Source organism: Thalassophryne amazonica, chromosome 7, assembly GCF_902500255.1.
Source record: "Thalassophryne amazonica chromosome 7, fThaAma1.1, whole genome shotgun sequence".
NCBI classification, from domain to species: domain Eukaryota; kingdom Metazoa; phylum Chordata; class Actinopteri; order Batrachoidiformes; family Batrachoididae; genus Thalassophryne; species Thalassophryne amazonica.
The window spans coordinates 4,438,799-4,458,243 of NC_047109.1; the positions used below are offsets into that span (position 1 = coordinate 4,438,799).

Consider the following 19,445-nt stretch of genomic DNA (forward strand, 5'->3'; position numbering starts at 1 on the left):
TTACAACTACCCTTTCAAGAATTTTTGAGAGAAAAGGAAGGTTGGAGATTGGCCTATAATTAGCTAAGATAGCTGGGTCAAGTGATGGCTTTTTAAGTAATGGTTTAATTACTGCCACCTTAAAAGCCTGTGGTACATAGCCAACTAACAAAGATAGATTGATCATATTTAAGATCGAAGCATTAAATAATGGTAGGGCTTCCTTGAGCAGCCTGGTAGGAATGGGGTCTAATAAACATGTTGATGGTTTGGATGAAGTAACTAATGAAAATAACTCAGACAGAACAATCGGAGAGAAACAATCTAACCAAATACCGGCATCACTGAAAGCAGCCAAAGATAACGATACATCTTTGGGATGGTTATGAGTAATTTTTTCTCTAATAGTTAAAATTTTGTTAGCAAAGAAAGTCATGAAGTCATTACTAGTTAAAGTTAATGGAATACTCAGCTCAATAGAGCTCTGACTCTTTGTCAGCCTGGCTACAGTGCTGAAAAGAAACCTGGGGTTGTTCTTATTTTCTTCAATTAGTGATGAGTAGAAGATGTCCTAGCTTTACGGAGGGCTTTTTTATAGAGCAACAGACTCTTTTTCCAGGCTAAGTGAAGATCTTCTAAGTTAGTGAGACGCCATTTCCTCTCCAACGTACGGGTTATCTGCTTTAAGCTACGAGTTTGTGAGTTATACCACGGAGTCAGGCACTTCTGATTTAAAGCTCTCTTTTTTAGAGGAGCTACAGCATCCAAGTTGTCTTCAATGAGGATGTAAAACTATTGATGAGATACTCTATCTCACTTACAGAGTTTAGGTAGCTACTCTGCACTGTGTTGGTATATGGCATTAGAGAACATAAAGAAGGAATCATATCCTTAAACCTAGTTACAGCGCTTTCTGAAAGACTTCTAGTGTAATGAAACTTATTCCCCACTGCTGGGTAGTCCATCAGAGTAAATGTAAATGTTATTAAGAAATGATCAGACAGAAGGGAGTTTTCAGGGAACTACTGTTAAGTCTTCTATTTCCACTACCATAAGTCAGAACACGATCTAAGATATGATTAACGTGGTGGGTGGACTCATTTACTTTTGAGCAAAGCCAATAGAGTCTAATAATAGATTAATGCAGTGTTGAGGCTGTCATTCTCAGCATCTGTGTGGATGTCTAAAATCGCCCACTATAATTATCTATCTGAGCTAAGCACTAAGTCAGACAAAAGGTCTGAAAATTCACAGAGAAACTCACAGTAACGACCAGGTGGACGATAGATAATAACAAATAAAACTGGTTTTTGGGACTTCCAATTTGGATGGACAAGACTAAGAGTCAAGCTTTCAAATGAATTAAAGCTCTGTCTGGGTTTTTGATTAATTAATAAGCTGGAATGGAAGATTGCTGCTAAATCAGAAGTGCCTGACTCTGTGGTATAACTCACAAACTCGTAGCTTAAAGCAGATAAGCCGTAAGTTGGAGAGGAAATGGCGTCTCACTAATTTAGAAGATCTTCACTTAGCCTGGAAAAAGAGTCTGTTGCTCTATAAAAAAGCCCTCCGTAAAGCTAGGACATCTTACTACTCATCACTTATTGAAGAAAATAAGAACAACCCCAGGTTTCTTTTCAGCACTATAGCCAGGCTGGAAAAGAGTCAGAGCTCTATTGAGCCGAGTATTCCTTTAACTTTAACTAGTAATGACTTTCTTTGCTAATGAAATTTTAACTATTAGAGAAAAAATTACTCATAACCATCCCAAAGACATATCGTTAACTTTGGCTGCTTTCAGTGATGCCGGTATTTGGTTAGACTCTTTCTCTCCGATTGTTCTGTCTGAGTTATTTTCATTAGTTACTTCCTCCAAACCATCAACATGGTCTAATAGACCCCATTCCTACCAGGCTGCTCAAGGAAGCCCTACCATTAATTAATGCTCGATCTTAATATGATCAATCTATCTTTATTAGTTGGCTATGTACCACAGGCTTTTAACGTGTGGCAGTAATTAAACCATTACTTAAAAAGCCATCACTTGACCCAGCTATCTTAGCTAATTATAGGCCAATCTCAAACCTTCCTTTTCTCTCAAAAATTCTTGAAAGGGTAGTTGTAAAACAGCTAACTGATCATCTGCAGAGGAATGGTCTATTTGAAGAGTTTCAGTCAGGTTTTAGAATTCATCATAGTACAGAAACAGACTAAGGTTAATTATGGAGTTCCACAAGGTTCTGTGCTAGGACCAATTTTATTCACTTTATACATGCTTCCCTTAGGCAGTATTATTAGACAGCATTGCTTAAATTTTCGTTGTTATGCAGATGATACCCAGCTTTATCTATCCATGAAGCCAGAGGACACACACCAATTAGCTAAACTGCAGGATTGTCTTACAGACAAAGACATGGATGACCTCTAATTTCCTGCTTTTAAACTCAGATAAAACTGAAGTTATTGTACTTGGCCCCACAAATCTTAGAAACATGGTGTTTAACCAGATCCTTACTCTGGATGGCACTACCCTGACCTCTAGTAATACTGTGAGAAATCTTGGAGTCATTTTTGATCAGGATATGTCCTTCAATGCGCATATTAAGCAAATATGTAGGACTGCTTTTTTTGCATTGCTCAATATCTCTAAAATAGAAAGGTCTTGTCTCAGAGTGATGCTGAAAAACTAATTCATGCATTTATTTCCTCTAGGCTGGACTACTGTAATCATTATTATCAGATTGTCGTAAAAGTTCCCTGAAAAGCCTTCAGTTAATTCAAAATGATGCAGCTAGAGTACTGACCGGGGACTAGAAGGAGAGAGCATATTTCACCCATATTGGCCTCTCTTCCTTCCTTCCTGTTACTTCTAGCAATAGAATTTAAAATTTTCTTCTTTACTTATAGGTTTTGAATAAGGTCCCATCTTATCTTAGGATCAGGTCCCATCTTATCTTAGGGACCACTTAGTACCTTATTACCCCAATAGAGGGCTTCGCTCTCAGACTGCAGGCTTACTTGTAGTTCCTAGGGTTTGTAAGACTAGAATGGGAGGCAGAGCCTTCAGCTTTCAGGCTCCTCTCCTGTGGAACCAGCTCCCAATTCGGATCAGGGAGACAGACACCCTCTCTACTTTTAAGATTAGGCTTAAAACTTTCCTTTTTGCTTAAAGCTTATAGTTAGGGCTGGATCAGTGTGACCCTGAACCATCCCTTAGTTATGCTGCTATAGACTTAGACTGCTGGGGGGTTCCCATGATGCACTGAGTGTTTCTTCTCTTTTTGCTCTGTATGGCACCACTCTGCATTTAATCATTAGTGATTGATCTCTGCTCCCCTCCACAGCATGTCTTTTCCTGGTTCTCTCCCTCAGCCCCCAACCAGTCCCCGCAGAAGACTGCCCCTCCCTGAGCCTGGTTCTGCTGGAGGTTTCTTCCTGTTAAAAGGGAGTTTTCCTTCCCACTGTCGCCAGTGCTTGCTCACAGGGGGTCGTTTTGACCGTTGGGGTTTTTCCGTAATTATTGTATGGCTTTTGCCTTACAATATAAAGCGCCTTGGGGCAACTGTTTGTTGTGATTTGGTGCTATATAAATAAAACTGATTTGATTTGATATAAGTATTCTGAAATCAACTCCTCTCACATTTTAAGGAGGAACTTTGTGAAACTTGGTACAAGTCCTTGTTATAAGTTGCTAATACAACACACACACACACACACTTCCTGTTGTTTCATTTTAACCCATCTGGAGGCCTTTACAGAGCACATCAACTTGGTGGATTCCAATATCAAGTTCACAGGTGAGGATGCCAGAAACAACCATTTAGCCTTCTTGGACTGTGACGTTACGATTGGAGAGAACAGGCAGCTCCAGACAGGGGTTTACAGAAAACCAACTCACACTGACCAATATCTGCTCTTTGGCTCAAACTACCCCCTTGAACACAAGCTTGGGGTGATCAGGACTCTTCAACACAGAGCCCTACAGGTGCCCACAAAGGGAAAGGCTAAAGAACAACAACATGTACAGAAAGCCCTCACACTATGTGGGTGCCCACAATGGTCCCTGGACAAAGTGCAGAAGTCCCAAAGAACAAAGAGACCAGGACAGGTGGCAGAGCCAAGAAGAAGAGTGTCTCTCCCTTATTTACAGGAGTAGGGGAAAAAACTACAGAGGATCTTCAGACAGCACAAAATCCCAGTTTACTTTAAACCAGTTAACACCTTGAGACAGAAATTAGTTCACCGTAAGGACAGGATCCCTAGTTACAAACAGAGCAATGTACTGTATTCTATCAGATGTCAGGAAAACTGTAAAAACACTACATAGGTGAGGACTAAGCAGCCATTACACAAAAGGCTATACCAGAACCGCAGAGAGGGCACCAGTGGACCTCAGTCTGCAGCTCATCTCCACCTTAAAGACACTAAATACATGTTTGAGGACACAGAAGTTAAAATCTTAGCCAGAGAGAAGAAATGGTTTGAGACAGGAGTGAAGGAGGCATTTTATGTGAAACAGTTGAAACCCAGCCTTAACCGGGGAGGGGGTCTGAGACACGCTTTGTCCCCTCTTTACAATGGGGTACTCAGGTCAAAGCAGTTTCAGTCTTTTGTTCATGGTAATGAGTCCTTCATGTCATCAGGAGAGTCGTCAGGGGAGCCGTCAGGAGAGGTGTCCGTCCCATCATTAGGAGGGACAGCTGCCCTGTCATTAGGAGGGAGCTAACTAGAGCACAATAGGTGCTAATTAGAGCTATTGTTCAGTCACTAGCCAATAGCAGTCTGCCTCTCAGTAGGAGGGGTCTGGTTAGGTTTAAAACTCCAGCTTTTGTGGCTTCTGTTATTCTTCTCTACAAGAGTCAAGACAGAAGTCAGACTACCAGAGCAAGAATTTTAGCTGAGGAAGCTTCTGCGATTTGAAGCGAAACATCCTCGCGTCAAGCAACCCAGTCCAGTCGAAGATTCAAGCTTCTCTACTACGGAAACCACCTGGACAACTGAAAGTCTACACAGAAATGCAGGAAAGTAGACAATTAAAGCGTTTTTGTAAGCTCTGCATATTACCTGTTACAACCCAGGACCGCGTACGGCAGTAGACAGAATGGAAAGAAGAGCTGACTGCCCTTGTGTGTGCTGCATCGGTACAGAAACTACCGTTGGTGCTGACAAAGGAGGAAGAGCGCGCTGCTGTCGAAAATGACGACCAGTCCTTGTTGATAGTTGGAGACAAACAAATTTCTGACCCCTTGAAGGCAACTGACGGACGGTTAGACGAAGTCCAGGGTCTGAAACTGTGGATATTGCAGAATATTTGCTAAGCACGGATGAGAAATCGCTACTCCGCCGGCTTCGTAATGACTACAAGGAAGGCGGGTCTCACATATAACCTCTTTGGTGTCACGTTTGTTTTGATAAGTTGACAGACATACAGTGATATGTGCATGCATGCAGTTTGTTTATAGAACATGTCAATATTACAATATTACACACCACGTCATTCATGGCGGGACATTACAGTCATAAGCTGATGTACGAAAACGGCATCATCAGCCACATTATAATTCGGCACAGTTTCAGGATATTGACAAAATAAATGTGTGCAACAAACATAATTTAGTCCGTCTTTTACATCCATCTGGATCTTCTTTTCTGTGGCGACATTGTGTAGAATGAACGGAGGTTTACAACCACATTTCTTCTTCTTTGCGTCTTTGTGTGGACTCGGAGGAGCTTTGCAATTGTGTGTTTTCAGCCAACTTTCAAGCCTATAAATTCTGGTCAAGCATTTGAAAACAGCACCTGTCATTAATGTATGTGTCGCTTAAGGCTTAAAGCTTTTGAAACAATCCCTGTAAAATCCTTAACTTTCACAGTCCGCTAATGCTACTGTATACGAAATTCAACGGTAGCGGGGTGTGTTTGGTAGCTAGAATTTTTGACCCCGTTTGACCCACGCATCTGCAAATGCGTTGCGCACTTCACTTATTCCGTCTCATCCTTCACAATGCTAGCCATTGTCCCAGAACACTTCCTGTCTCAATGTGCCGAAAAAGTGCTGATGTCCACGTCTTTTCACAATTCCTGTGCTAGTCAGACGACATACCGGATCTAGACAACGTCCAGTTTAGAAATGAATGGCACATTCCACTGTTACAGGAGTTTTTGTCATGGAAAGCAACGCCGTGATGAAGCCTTCCAGGACATGTTGGGGCAGGTCCAGCTCATGCACAATCACAATCGGATAATCACACGACTGAAAAGCAACCGACAGCCGTCTGAAATCCACCTTTAAGCTGTCCTGAGAGACCAACACCGAGGTGGTTTTGTCCCGCGTAATGAACGGCTCCGTGGCGCGTCCCTCCGCTTTTCTTTCCATGAAAAAAACTCCTGTAACGGTGGAATGTACCGAAAAAGTGCTGATGTCCACATCTTCAGCCTTTTTGTGAAAGTCAGACGAGGTCCCGGATGAACAAAGCTTTCACGTTGGAAATGATCTGGTTGTTCCAGTGGGGTGTCAGCCTGCTGATGGGGGCTGGGAGTGCGCCGCGCTCTCAGCAGTTGTGGGCGGTCTTTAAACCGTCTGGAGCACTCCTTAATCTGTGTAATCCCCATAAAATTGTCCCTGAAGCCATATTAATTTTCCGAATGGTGTCCACCTAGAGGTCTCTCACAGTTTTCTGGAAAAAAATTGATGCAGCAAAGCTCCAAATCGTTCAGACATTTATTCGCAATAAAAAATAGACGAGAGGGGTGGACCACACCTCACTCAAAGCCTGCTCACAGGCGAATGACGCAACCGACAGGCATGAAAAAACTCACGCATGCGCACAAAGGTTCAAGCTTGGCTGATGCAATCACACGTGATTCAAATCCATATGGTTTTTGAAAAAATAAAAAGGTCTTTTCTAACAGACCTCGTATATGCCTTCAAACCACTGAAAAATTCCAGCCAACAACTTATGCAGTTTTGTGCAAGACCAAAATAATGGGTCGGAGAGCCCTCTGCACATTTACAACCAGTCACATAAGGGATGAGGTGGAAGGAAAATTTTGTGCAATTTAGTCTTAGAGTAGTGCAGCCTGTGCAAAATTTTAAATTGAATTAATTGATGCCTTGTATTTATAGTGCAGGACCGGATTTTGTTCAGGCTCGCAAGTGAAGCGATTTTGAGCATTTTGCGTGTTTGAGGCGCGATATTGCGTTGCGTCACGTCGTGTTGCCCTCCTCCCCAAGTTGAAAAATCTGAACTTTTTCGTCTCTTCGCGCCGCAATGACCAATCAGGGACTGAATATGTAGTGACGTGGAGATGTCTGGAGTTTGACTGAAGATGTGAACATGTCCTGTCTCTGGTAGCAGCCTGTGAGCAGGACTTATGTCTCTTTTGTCCTTTATTTCACAATCATGACAGAGTTTTTGGAGCGAGCAGCAGCACCACAGCAGCGGGAGCGGAGTTTCTTTCTCTTTTTATTTTACGTGCGCACGCGAGCGAATCGTCCATGGAGATTATTTTACTTATTAACTACACACGTATAATAAAACAAATGGTGACTGGTTTCTAAACACAATTATGACAGAGTTTTTTGGGGGGAAGAGCGAGCTGCAAGAAGCAGTGGAGTTTCTTTTTTTCTTCTTTGTTTTTAATTGTTTACATGTGTGTGCGTGAACGGGACAGTTGGTCCTCAAACTGGGTCCCACAGAGGCGGAAGGACCGCTGAAAGCGGCCGTCATCCAGCCGCAGCTCCTGCAGCAAATAATGATACTCTCTGTATTGGGAGCTTTTCACAACAACTCGCTCCGTGTGATCAAGGTCCACCATGATGACTTGACGCCGAGCGGAATGGAAGCTCCTCCTATTTGATGACGCATTGGAGCGAATTTTCACAGCGAAAGTCCACCCAAGCAGAGTGACACACCGGGCGAAGGAAGCGCGTCCGTCGCCAAGCGACCCCCGCGAATTTGTAGCGTCTGATCGTGCCCGGTGTGAACGCGGCATAACAAGGATGGGCGGAAAGCGTGATTACGAAATATCGGTGTATGAATATTTGTATTTGTAAGGAATTTTTTTCCTGATCTGATTGAGCATTTTTATACAGTTTGACAAAATTATGCATCTTAATATTTGGACTAGGAGGTGAAAAAAGAAGGGCAGAGCGAGAACTATTTTCAACCTCTTCACTTTCAATGGCCACCCATGGAGGAATATCAGGCACTGAGTCCAATTTGTACACCGTCTGCCAGTGGACCAACGTGCGGCAGAGTGCTGCCCAATAGTAATGTTGAAAGTTGGACTATATTTTCACATAGTTGTTCACAAAGTGGTGATCCTCACCCCATCTTTGCTTGTGAACGGCTGAAGCCTTTTGAAGATGCTCCTTTTATATCCAATCGTGACACTCACCTGTTTCCAATTAACCTGTTCACCTGTGGAATGATCCAAACAGGTGTTCTTTGAGCAGTGTCAACGTTCCCAGTCTTTTGTTGCCACTGTCCCAGCTTTTTTGAAACGTGTTGCAGGCATCCATTACAAAATGAGCAAATATTTGCACAAAAACAATAAAGTTTATCAGTTTGAACATTAAATATCTTGTTTTTGTGGTGTATTTAATTGAATATAGTAGGGCTGCAGCTATCGGTTATTTTAGTAATCGAGTATTCTATCGATTCTTCTGGTGATTAATCGAGTAATCGGATAAAAAGTACCTTTGCGTTTTTAAACATCATCAATAGTCCAGGGCTCTCCCTGCTAAACAATGGCACAATGTCGCTGCACCAAAGTCTTGACATTTTGCTGAAATGGCGACAGGTTGTGCGTTTCTGTTTTGTTTTATTAACCACTTTAAAGTTTGTTTGTTTTTAATGTTGGTGGACTGGGTCCCTGCGTGATTTTTTTGAACAATTTTTTTTTCCTGATTTCTTATAGTGTTTCTTAAAGCCAGAAAGTTGCCATTTGAAATGACTTTAGTTTTGTGTCATGTCTGTGATCTGCTTTTTTCCTACAAAATTAAACAACTGAATGAACATCCTCTGAGGCTGGTGATTCCATAATTTTTGCCAGGGGTTGTAAAAGAGGTCTTTATCTCAGTGGGACTAACCTGGTTCAATAAATATACTGAAAGAAAAATAATAATAATCACACCTTTGTTACTAGTGTTGGGTAACGAGAACTAGTTGTTTTCAAGAATCGTTAAAGAAATTATTTGATCCACCGACATCAATAGCCTTTTTGCTTAACCCTCTGGGGCCAACGCCGTCATATACGACAGCTGAGACCAAGCTTTACTAAATTATAAATAACTTTTGAATGATATGAGATAGAAACTTACTTTTTTTTTTTGCTGAAAAGTTACCTCCGCGGACTTTCGAGCCAGCCATCGGCCATCTTTGTGCTCCTCATAGAAGCTGTGTGATGACGTGCACAATGTGAGTGTCAAATCAGAATTGGTTCACCGTCACATGGTTTTCTAAAATCCAATCGTAGGGCAGATTTACCTCACATGAAAAGCCAAAGATAGTTTCCAGAGTAATATGTTACTAGTTGGCCTGTTTGAATAGCCCCCTGGGTGCTCCAATGAGTACATACTATTGGTCTCCATGCGACCTGCGCCATTACGCACAGCGATCAGTGAAAGCAGACGGAGAGTCTCTGATGACAATCTCATGTGCTCAAACAAAGAGTGTGTAACTATCAGGATTGCTCCACTAGTTTGCATGTGAATGTCACTGGATAGCTCTGTTGCTTTCTCGGCGTAAAAGAAGCGAGGGGGAGGGCCGCTCCTCAGACTGTAAGGAGCCAAAGTGTGAATGAAAGCTGCTTTAGAAGCAGCACAGAACACTCCAAAACACAGTAGAAGTAACCTTTGTGTAATAGCAGACAGAAATTGCTTTGAGATGAAGACAACAAAATGCATAGACCATTTTGTATATATTGTTCAAAATGTGCATTTGTGTTTATTGTTTCAACCTTTTTGTTGTACAGTCTTTCACACAAGACCTCAAATTACCTTTATAAAGTTTCAAAACAGTTGTTTATTATAGTTTGCTGTGTGTTTTGAATAAATGTGTGTGGAAAATTATTTTTCGCTTTATTTTTTCCTTCCCTATTGTTGATTGTAAACCTTTATTACACTTATAAAACACAACAAAAGCATATATATTATGAAAGCACAGGTTGTCCTGAAAAGAGAGACATAAAACTTGATTGTGGGATGCAGGGAGAGCTGTTAACAGCAATAATAAAACATTTATACCAGGCGAGTGAACTGTCCAAAAAATGCCCTTGGACCCCAGAGGGTTTAAACGATTCCCTCATCAGTCCTTCAGAGGGGCCGTTGTTTTTGAGGGCGTTTTATTGGGAAAATGATTATGTCTCTACGTTGACTGCAGACCCTGCAACGGGTCTGTAATCAACCGCTTCTGCAGCAGCTGTTCTTGAAGCAACAAAGCAGTGCTCCGACCCACTGCTTCGTTGGTTCATTGCTTCAATGCTTTTCAGAAGCAGCAAGTCTGCTTCTTATCTTATCAATACCCATCCTTATTTGTTACTGACAAGAACTACAATGACTGTTTATATCGGACTTTCCCAATAATCAAAGCACTACACAAAATAAAGTCTAACAACTAGAAGCACTCGGAGAGCACAAACCTCCGTCAAGGCCACAGGGTCACTGACGTCACATGGAATACCGTTTGACAAAGAGACTTATTTCACGTCGTTTCACGCATCTACTGTCATGTTTCAGATTCAGTGGTTAACCATCTGAGGTTCGAGGGCATTTTTTGGACAGTTCACTCGCCTGGCATAAATGTTTTATTATTGATGTTAACAGCTCTCCCTGCATCCCACAATCAAGTTTTATGTCTTTTTTTTTTCAGGACAACCTGTACTTTCAAAATATATATGCTATAGTTGTGTTTTATACGTGTAATAAAGGTTTACAATCAGAAACAAGGAAAAAGTAAAGCGGAAAATATATTTAAATAAATTTATTCAAAACACACAGCAAACTATAATAAACTAGTAACACATCACTCCTAAAAACAATCTTTTGTGTGTCACGTGAGGTGAATCTGCCCTATGATTGGATTTTGGAAAACCATGTGACAGTGAACCAATTCCGAATGGACACTCACATTGCTCACGTCATCACACAGTTTCTATGAGGAGTACAAAGATGGTGGACGGTGGCTCGAAAGTCTGTGGAGCTAACGTTTCAGCAAAAAAAAAAAAAAAAATTAAGTTTCTATCTCATATCATTAAAAAGTTATTTATAATTTAGTAAAGCTTGGTCTCAGCCGTCGTATACGATGGCGTCGGCCCCAGAGGTTTAACCCTTAGATCTTCAGCAAATGTATTTATATTTCTTTTCAGCACTGTAGCTAGGCTGACAAAGAGTCAGAGCTCTATTGAGCTGAGTATTCCTTTAACTTTAACTAGTAATGACTTCATGACTTTCTTTGCTAACAAAATTTTGACTATTAGAGAAAAAATTACTCATAACCATCCCAAAGATGTATCGTTATCTTTGGCTGCTTTCAGTGATGCCGGTATTTGGTTAGACTCTTTCTCTCCGGTTGTTCTGTCTGAGTTATTTTCATTGGTTGCTTCGTCCAAACCATCGGCATGTTTATTGGACCCCATTCCTGCCAGGCTGCTCAAGGAAGTCCTACCATTATTTAATGCTTCAATCTTAAATATGATCAATCTATCTTTGTTAGTTGGTTATGTACCACAGGCCTTTAAGGTGGCAGTAATTAAACCATTACTTAAAAACCCATCACTTGACCCAGCTATCTTAGCTAATTATAGGCCAATTTCCAACCTTCCTTTTCTCTCAAAGATTGAGAGGGTAGTTGTAAAACAGCTAACTGATCACCTGCAGAGGAATGGTCTATTTGAAGAGTTTCAGTCAGGTTTTAGAATTCATCGTAGTACAGAAACAGCATTAGTGAAGGTTACAAATGATCTTCTTATGGCTTCGGACAGTGGACTTATCTCTGTGCTTGTTCTGTTGGACCTCAGTGCTGCTTTTGATACTGTTGACCATAAAATTTTATTACAGAGATTAGAGCATGCCATAGGTATTAAAGGCACTGCGCTGCGGTGGTTTGAATCATATTTGTCTAATAGATTACAATTTGTTCATGTAAATGGGGAATCTTCTTCACAGACTAAAGTTAATTATGGAGTTCCACAAGGTTCTGTGCTAGGACCAATTTTATTCACTTTATACATGCTTCCCTTAGGCAGTATTATTAGACGGTATTGCTTAAATTTTCATTGTTACGCAGATGATACCCAGCTTTATCTATCCATGAAGCCAGAGGATACACACCAATTAGCTAAACTGCAGGATTGTCTTACAGACATAAAGACATGGATGACCTCTAATTTCCTGCTTTTAAACTCAGATAAAACTGAAGTTATTGTACTTGGCCCCACAAATCTTAGAAGCATGGTGTCTAACCAGATCCTTACTCTGGATGGCATTTCCCTGATCTCTAGTAATACTGTGATAAATCTTGGAGTCATTTTTGATCAGGATATGTCATTCAAAGCGCATATTAAACAAATATGTAGGACTACCTTTTTGCATTTACGCAATATCTCTAAAATCAGAAAGGTCTTGTCTCAGAGTGATGCTGAAAAACTAATTCATGCATTTATTTCCTCTAGGCTGGACTATTGTAATTCATTATTATCAGGTTGTCCTAAAAGTTCCCTAAAAAGCCTTCAGTTGGTTCAGAATGCTGCAGCTAGAGTACTGACAGGGACTAGAAGGAGAGAGCATATCTCACCCGTGTTGGCCTCTCTTCATTGGCTTCCTGTTAATTCTAGAATAGAATTTAAAATTCTTCTTCTTACTTATAAGGTTTTGAATAATCAGGTCCCATCTTATCTTAGGGACCTCGTAGTACCATATTACCCCATTAGAGCGCTTCGCTCTCAGACTGCGGGCTTACTTGTAGTTCCTAGGGTTTGTAAGAGTAGAATGGGAGGCAGAGCCTTCAGCTTTCAGGCTCCTCTCCTGTGGAACCAGCTCCCAATTCAGATCAGGGAGACAGATACCCTCTCTACTTTTAAGATTAGGCTTAAAACTTTCCTTTTCGCTAAGGCTTATAGTTAGGGCTGGATCGGGTGACCCTGGACCATCCCTTGGTTATGCTGCTTTAGACGTAGATTGTGGGGGGGTTCCCATGATGCACTGTTTCTTTCTCTTTTTGCTCCGTATGCATCACTCTGCATTTAATCATTAGTGATCGATCTCTGCCCCCCTTCACAGCATGTCTTTTTCCTGTTTTTTTTCCCTCAGCCCCAACCAGTCTCAGCAGAAGACTGCCCCTCCCTGAGCCTGGTTCTGCTGGAGGTTTCTTCCTGTTAAAAGGGAGTTTTTCCTTCCCACTGTTGCCAAGTGCTTGCTCATAGGGGGTCGTTTTGACCGTTGGGGTTTTCGTAATTATTGTATGGCCTTGCCTTACAATATAAAGCGCCTTGGGGCAACTGTTTGTTGTGATTTGGCGCTATATAAAAAAAAAGTTGATTGATTGAGTTGATAAAGAGAAACTGCATGAACTACACAAGTTTTTTTATTTTCTAATCAGAAGTTTATTCAATGAGGAGAAACAAATCCTAAATTATTGTTGTGTCATAACTTAATTTTTGTTCAGCCTTTGTGACCCGTCTTCATGAAGTTAGATACAAAAATGCTGAAACTGGCCCTATCCTGCAATGATAAAGAATCCTTATAATAATAAAAAGAAAACAACAACAACACAAAAACCAAACTAAAGACCTGATAATAGAGGAAGAAGGTGCAACTCGTACCCTGGAAAATACGGCAATCAGGAAATGCCTTTTATCAGGCTGATTCAATCAGGCTGTTCATCCATTCATCAACAGGGCGCACAGCAGATTTATCAATGTGACATTTTGAGGAAAAGTTGCACTGTGCAGCCATATGAGGCTGTTTTTAACCGTCTGCGCTCCCAACATACACACGTAGCTGCAGCCCCTAAACCCACATGAAGATAAACACAGTTAGTACTGTAATGTCACCTTGACACAAAATCAAGTTACACTCATGTAAACATTGCAATTAATTGTTGAGGGGGTTGCAGTTCGTACAGGTAATGGATCAGCTGTGATCCGTTACACTACAGTCTAACCAAACATTTTCTCCTCCCATTTGCACCGATCTCAGGAACAGCCCAGATCCCCCCAAAATCTGAAAATTCCTGAGGCTGCATTTACACTCACCGCAATCATATCGTTCCATGAAGTCCATCTCATCTTCATCCACGCTGTCATCAACCTGTTGCCATGGCTCCAGCTCCTCCTCCTCACACTCCATAAACAAATCAGTGTCCATGCTGCTATGGAAACAGCAGTCCTCAGTGTACGCTGCTAATAAGACAGACAGACAGACAGACTGACTGTCAGGAATAGAAGCAGTTGATGAGAAGACTCAGGGTCAAACATACAGTGTGACCGTGCTGCAAGGAGTTCAGTGAGGAAAGCCACAAGACACAGACAACTCTGAAGTAGTTCCAGTCTTCTGTGGATGTGAGTGAAGAAGCTGAGAATGGTGCAGCACTGGCTGTTTGCATCCTCACTCACAGCTTCATGTTGGAGTAGAGAAGGACAGCAAAAGAAGAAAAACCCCTCAAATCTGGGATCTGGTTCCCCGGGTGAACTCCGGTAACAAATAGATGAAAGTTTGCGTCTTCTTTTTCAGAACGTCTTCCTCATTAAGCCATATAACTGCTGATGCAGACAAAAGCTGCATGATGCAGAGTTTGTGCCCCCACAGATGCCTGTAACTGCTTCAGCACTGTCTGGGGGGGGGGGGGGGGGGGGGTCTTGTTGGCTTCCCTCACTGTTGTGTATTTTCAGTCATTTTATGTCCTGTCTGTGGCCTTTCGGCTTCACATGCACTCAGACATCCTCATTAACTGTTTCAAGCCCCATTATAGTGTCAACAACCTATTTTAAGTGTTATACAAAACAAATATTTTTTCCATTTGTCCATTTACATTTGAGCTCCATCTTCTTGCGCACTACTATCCCACCTGCTCTGTGCTGTATATAAAATAACTATTGTGTAGCGGATTAATCATATTCTGTCAGAGCTTGGATGTTGAAAACACCTCTAATCACTTCGGGAATCACAGAGGACCATTTCATCTGGACCCTTTCTGTCCCCCTCTCCTGCTCCATGAGGAACATATTTGGAACAGCTTATAAAGTAACTATTTGTAATGTTTTAATAGCTTGATAAAACAGTTGCATGTTCATTCCGAGCTGTAGAACTAGATTTAACATCTTGTTATAACTGATCAGATGAGGCGCGCTGTGTGCACGACGCAATGCCTGGTAGATGAGCATTTATGCAAAACGCCAGATTGCAAAAAAGTGATTTTGCAGTCAATAACAGACGAACTCAAAGTTACAAGGTGGATCATGGTGTCAAAGTGGCTGTGTGTTTAAAGACATGGAAGAAATAAAGCCAGTGAAACCACCGAAGAAATGAAGCCAGCAAGAAGGAGCGCAGAGGCGACTGTCCACGAACGCAGAACGCAAGCACGCAAAAGAGCAATTTTACAGACATTAACAGACGAACACAAAGTGAAAAGTTGGATCACAGTGACTGTAAGCTATGGAAGAAATAAAGAATTTATTTTTTTCCATTAAAACAGCCACTTCATTGTGGTGTATTTTTTGTGGTCACAGAGACCTGAGTGAACGCACAGAATGACTCTGGAACACAGGTGAACAGCAGCCTGATGCACGGCGAACACGGGCCGGTGTCGTGCCAAAGTAGTTATCCCCATCAGAATTAGTATACCCTGGCGCAGCAGTGCACACTTACTCAGTGCAGCATCTTTTTTTGGTATGCATTTAAAAAAATGTGACATCATGAATGGATGCTGTGAATTGAAAACCCACACTTTAAAGGAGCCAAGTGTGGGAGGGCTGGAGGTTTGAACCAAACCCATACCTAAACATGCACCAACGTCGCATTACATGGCACTACACGGATCATATGTAGCTTGACGTGGATCATACGTGGCAACACAAGCCATTTGAGGCTGGGCGGGGTTCAGATGACAGGTTAGTCGTTGCTCAATAGAGGCTGAGACCTGGCACATGTGAGGCACACAGAGGCGCCTTAGTGGCGGATATGTGACGGCTTAAAATGTGGATCATTCTTCAAATAATCACTGACATTATTATTCAGCGAGACCCAGGCTTAAATTTTCATTGTTACGCAGATGATACCCAGCTTTATCTATCCATGAAGCCAGAGGACACACACCAATTAGCTAAACTGCAGGATTGTCTTACAGACATAAAGACATGGATGACCTCTAATTTCCTGCTTTTAAACTCAGATAAAACTGAGGTTATTGTACTTGGCCCCACAAATCTTAGAAACATGGTGTCTAACCAGATCCTTACTCTGGATGGCATTTCCCTGACCTCTAGTAATACTGTGAGAAATCTTGGAGTCATTTTTGATCAGGATATGTCATTCAAAGCGCATATTAAACAAATATGTAGGACTGCCTTTTTGCATTTACGCAATATCTCTAAAATCAGAAAGGTCTTGTCTCAGAGTGATGCTGAAAAACTAATTCATGCATTTATTTCCTCTAGGCTGGACTATTGTAATTCTTTATTATCAGGTTGTCCTAAAAGTTCCCTAAAAAGCCTTCAGTTAATTCAAAATGCTGCAGCTAGAGTACTGACGGGGACTAGCAGGAGAGAGCATATCTCACCCGTGTTGGCCTCTCTTCATTGGCTTCCTGTTAATTCTAGAATAGAATTTAAAATTCTTCTTCTTACTTATAAGGTTTTGAATAATCAGGTCCCATCTTATCTCAGGGACCTCGTAGTACCATATCACCCTAATAGAGCGCTTCGCTCTCAGACTGCAGGCTTACTTGTAGTTCCTAGGGTTTGTAAGAGTAGAATGGGAGGCAGAGCCTTCAGCTTTCAGGCTCCTCTCCTGTGGAACCAGCTCCCAATTCAGATCAGGGAGACAGACACCCTCTCTACTTTTAAGATTAGGCTTAAAACTTTCCTTTTCGCTAAGGCTTATAGTTAGGGCTGGATCGGGTGACCCTGGACTATCCCTTGGTTATGCTGCTTTAGACGTAGACTGTGGGGGGGTTCCCATGATGCACTGTTTCTTTCTCTTTTTGCTCTGTATGCATCACTCCGCATTTAATCATTAGTGATCGATCTCTGCTCCCCTCCACAGCATGTCTTTTTCCTGGTTCTCTCCCTCAGCCCCAACCAGTCTCAGCAGAGGACTGCCCCTCCCTGAGCCTGGTTCTGCTGGAGGTTTCTTCCTGTTAAGAGGAAGTTTTTCCTTCCCGCTGTAGCCAAGTGCTTGCTCACAGGGGGTCGTTTTGACCGTTGGGGTTTTACATAATTATTGTATGGCCTTGCCTTACAATATAAAGCGCCTTGGGGCAACTGTTTGTTGTGATTTGGCGCTATATAAAAAAAAAGTTGATTGATTGATTAAGTCATTGGGACACAGAGAACGCCTCGTTAAGACAAATCCCGGGAAGACAGACTTCATAAACTCAAGGCTTCCAAAGTATGTGAGATAATAACACAACTTAGACTCACAAACTATCAACCAAACGATGTATTTTCTCAAATGTAAGAATTTGAGGTTTCCGTTCTGAAATACGATTTAGTGTGAGACTCCGTAATGGTTACGGAATCACTTCGTGAGATCAAATAAACACAGAATTTTAAAGACTTCACAGCAACTCATACATATGAAAAGCAGTGACCAAACGACTGGATGTCTTTGGTCCCAGGTCTCTGTGGAGGATCTCTGGGTGCTGTTGGAATGACTTTATGTCCAATGAGCGGTTACTTAGTGAGACTCAGATGAGGAGGATCACTGACCCTGTGAGGTAACATCAGACACCTCATTTAGTCCATGTGGTGAGGACACAGGTGTCTCAGCACCAGGTAGTTAGAGCAGGTAAAGCACACGCCCACATTTCCACCTGGCTGTGACTCATGGTCATAGAGATGTGAAGATGGCCCGGCTGTCTGCCCACATGATTGCTACCGTGGACCCGTCCGTTCGGTGGACGCGGTGTCGGTGAAGTGGTGCACACTCCCAGACCGCACTATTTGTTCTGACACGTAAAGTACATTTGAAGAAATAAAATCAGTGAAACCACGTGTGACGTCATGGTTCAAGGTAAATTTAATATTTTCATGACTGGGTCAATAAATAAGTTACCGGCGGCAGGGGGCGCTGTAACGCCTCCTTTTGTGTGTGTGTGTGTGTGTGTGTGTGTGTGTGTGTCTTTTGCTTGTACCTGCTGGTGCAAAGTTGTGGACAGAGAATTAAGGTCCGGCCCGACCCGTTCGCGCGGTTTAAAACCTGAGATCCGGACAAAAAGCCCGGTTCGGCCCACAGCACCGAAGTGTGTTTGTTTTGTGTGTGCGCGCGTCCCGCCGGAAGCAGCGCCCTGCAGTCGCTCCGAGCGCTCCGTCGGCTGGCTGATGGACCGGCACGCGTACTGAACAGAACCGAACCGATCTTACCTGGTTCCGAAGCTGAAAAAGCAGAACACACTCGGCTCGTTTCCAGGTGCGCTTCGGTCCGACAATCTGAGGCTTCGGGGGCGGGACTTCCTGCTACAGTTCCTGCCCGCTCCACTGATTGGTTCAAACATACGCGTCCGTCACAGCCGCTGTTTTCTGATTGGTCGGAGAAAATTTTTTTCAGGAAACGAAGCGTATCCAGCTGCAGAAAACTGCGGCTTTTCAAGTCAAATGTATTTTTTTTCGCGCATTAAGCACCGCGTTCTATGCGAGGCTGCAAACAGAGACCTGGCAGAACGAAAGCCCAGTTCCAAAACAGAACAAAAACCCAAAAGGCGCCAAAACCCAGAAACACACTGAGGCTTGAAGCCATTTTGTTTCTGATTGATGGAGGGGCGGAGCTGAAGCCGAGAACCGAACAGAACCGTCAACACGAACACTGGGCCAATAACCGAACAGAACCATCAAACCGAACTATCAAAACAATCACACGGCCGATAACCGAACAGAACCGTCAACACGATCACTGGGCCAATAACCGAACAGAACCATCAAACCGAACTATCAAAACAATCACACGGCCGATAACCGAACAGAACCGTCAACACGATCACTGGGCCAATAACCGAACAGAACCATCAAACCGAACTATCAAAACAATCACACGGCCGATAACCGAACAGAACCGTCAACACGATCACTGGGCCAATAACCGAACAGAACCATCAAACCGAACTATCAAAACAATCACACGGCCGATAACCGAACAGAACCGTCAACACGATCACTGGGCCAATAACCGAACAGAACCATCAAACCGAACTATCAAAACAATCACACGGCCGATAACCGAACAGAACCGTCAACACGATCACTGGGCCAAT

At 42.5% G+C, this 19,445-nt stretch overlaps 1 protein-coding gene across 1 annotated transcript in view; it reads right to left on the minus strand.

Annotated features, from left to right (window-relative positions):
* The window catches only part of pogzb (pogo transposable element derived with ZNF domain b), a 130,893-nt gene extending 111,988 nt beyond the window's left edge, over positions 1 to 18,905 (minus strand). Inside the window, exons 1-3 of the mRNA XM_034173485.1 lie at positions 18,562 to 18,905; positions 15,299 to 15,300; positions 14,236 to 14,351 (exon numbers count right to left, since the gene is read on the minus strand). Of these exons, the coding sequence (XP_034029376.1) occupies positions 14,236 to 14,347 (112 nt within the window). The 5' untranslated portion in view covers positions 14,348 to 14,351; positions 15,299 to 15,300; positions 18,562 to 18,905. The remainder of the gene's footprint in view (positions 1 to 14,235; positions 14,352 to 15,298; positions 15,301 to 18,561) is intronic.
* Positions 18,906 to 19,445: the final 540 nt, after the last annotated feature.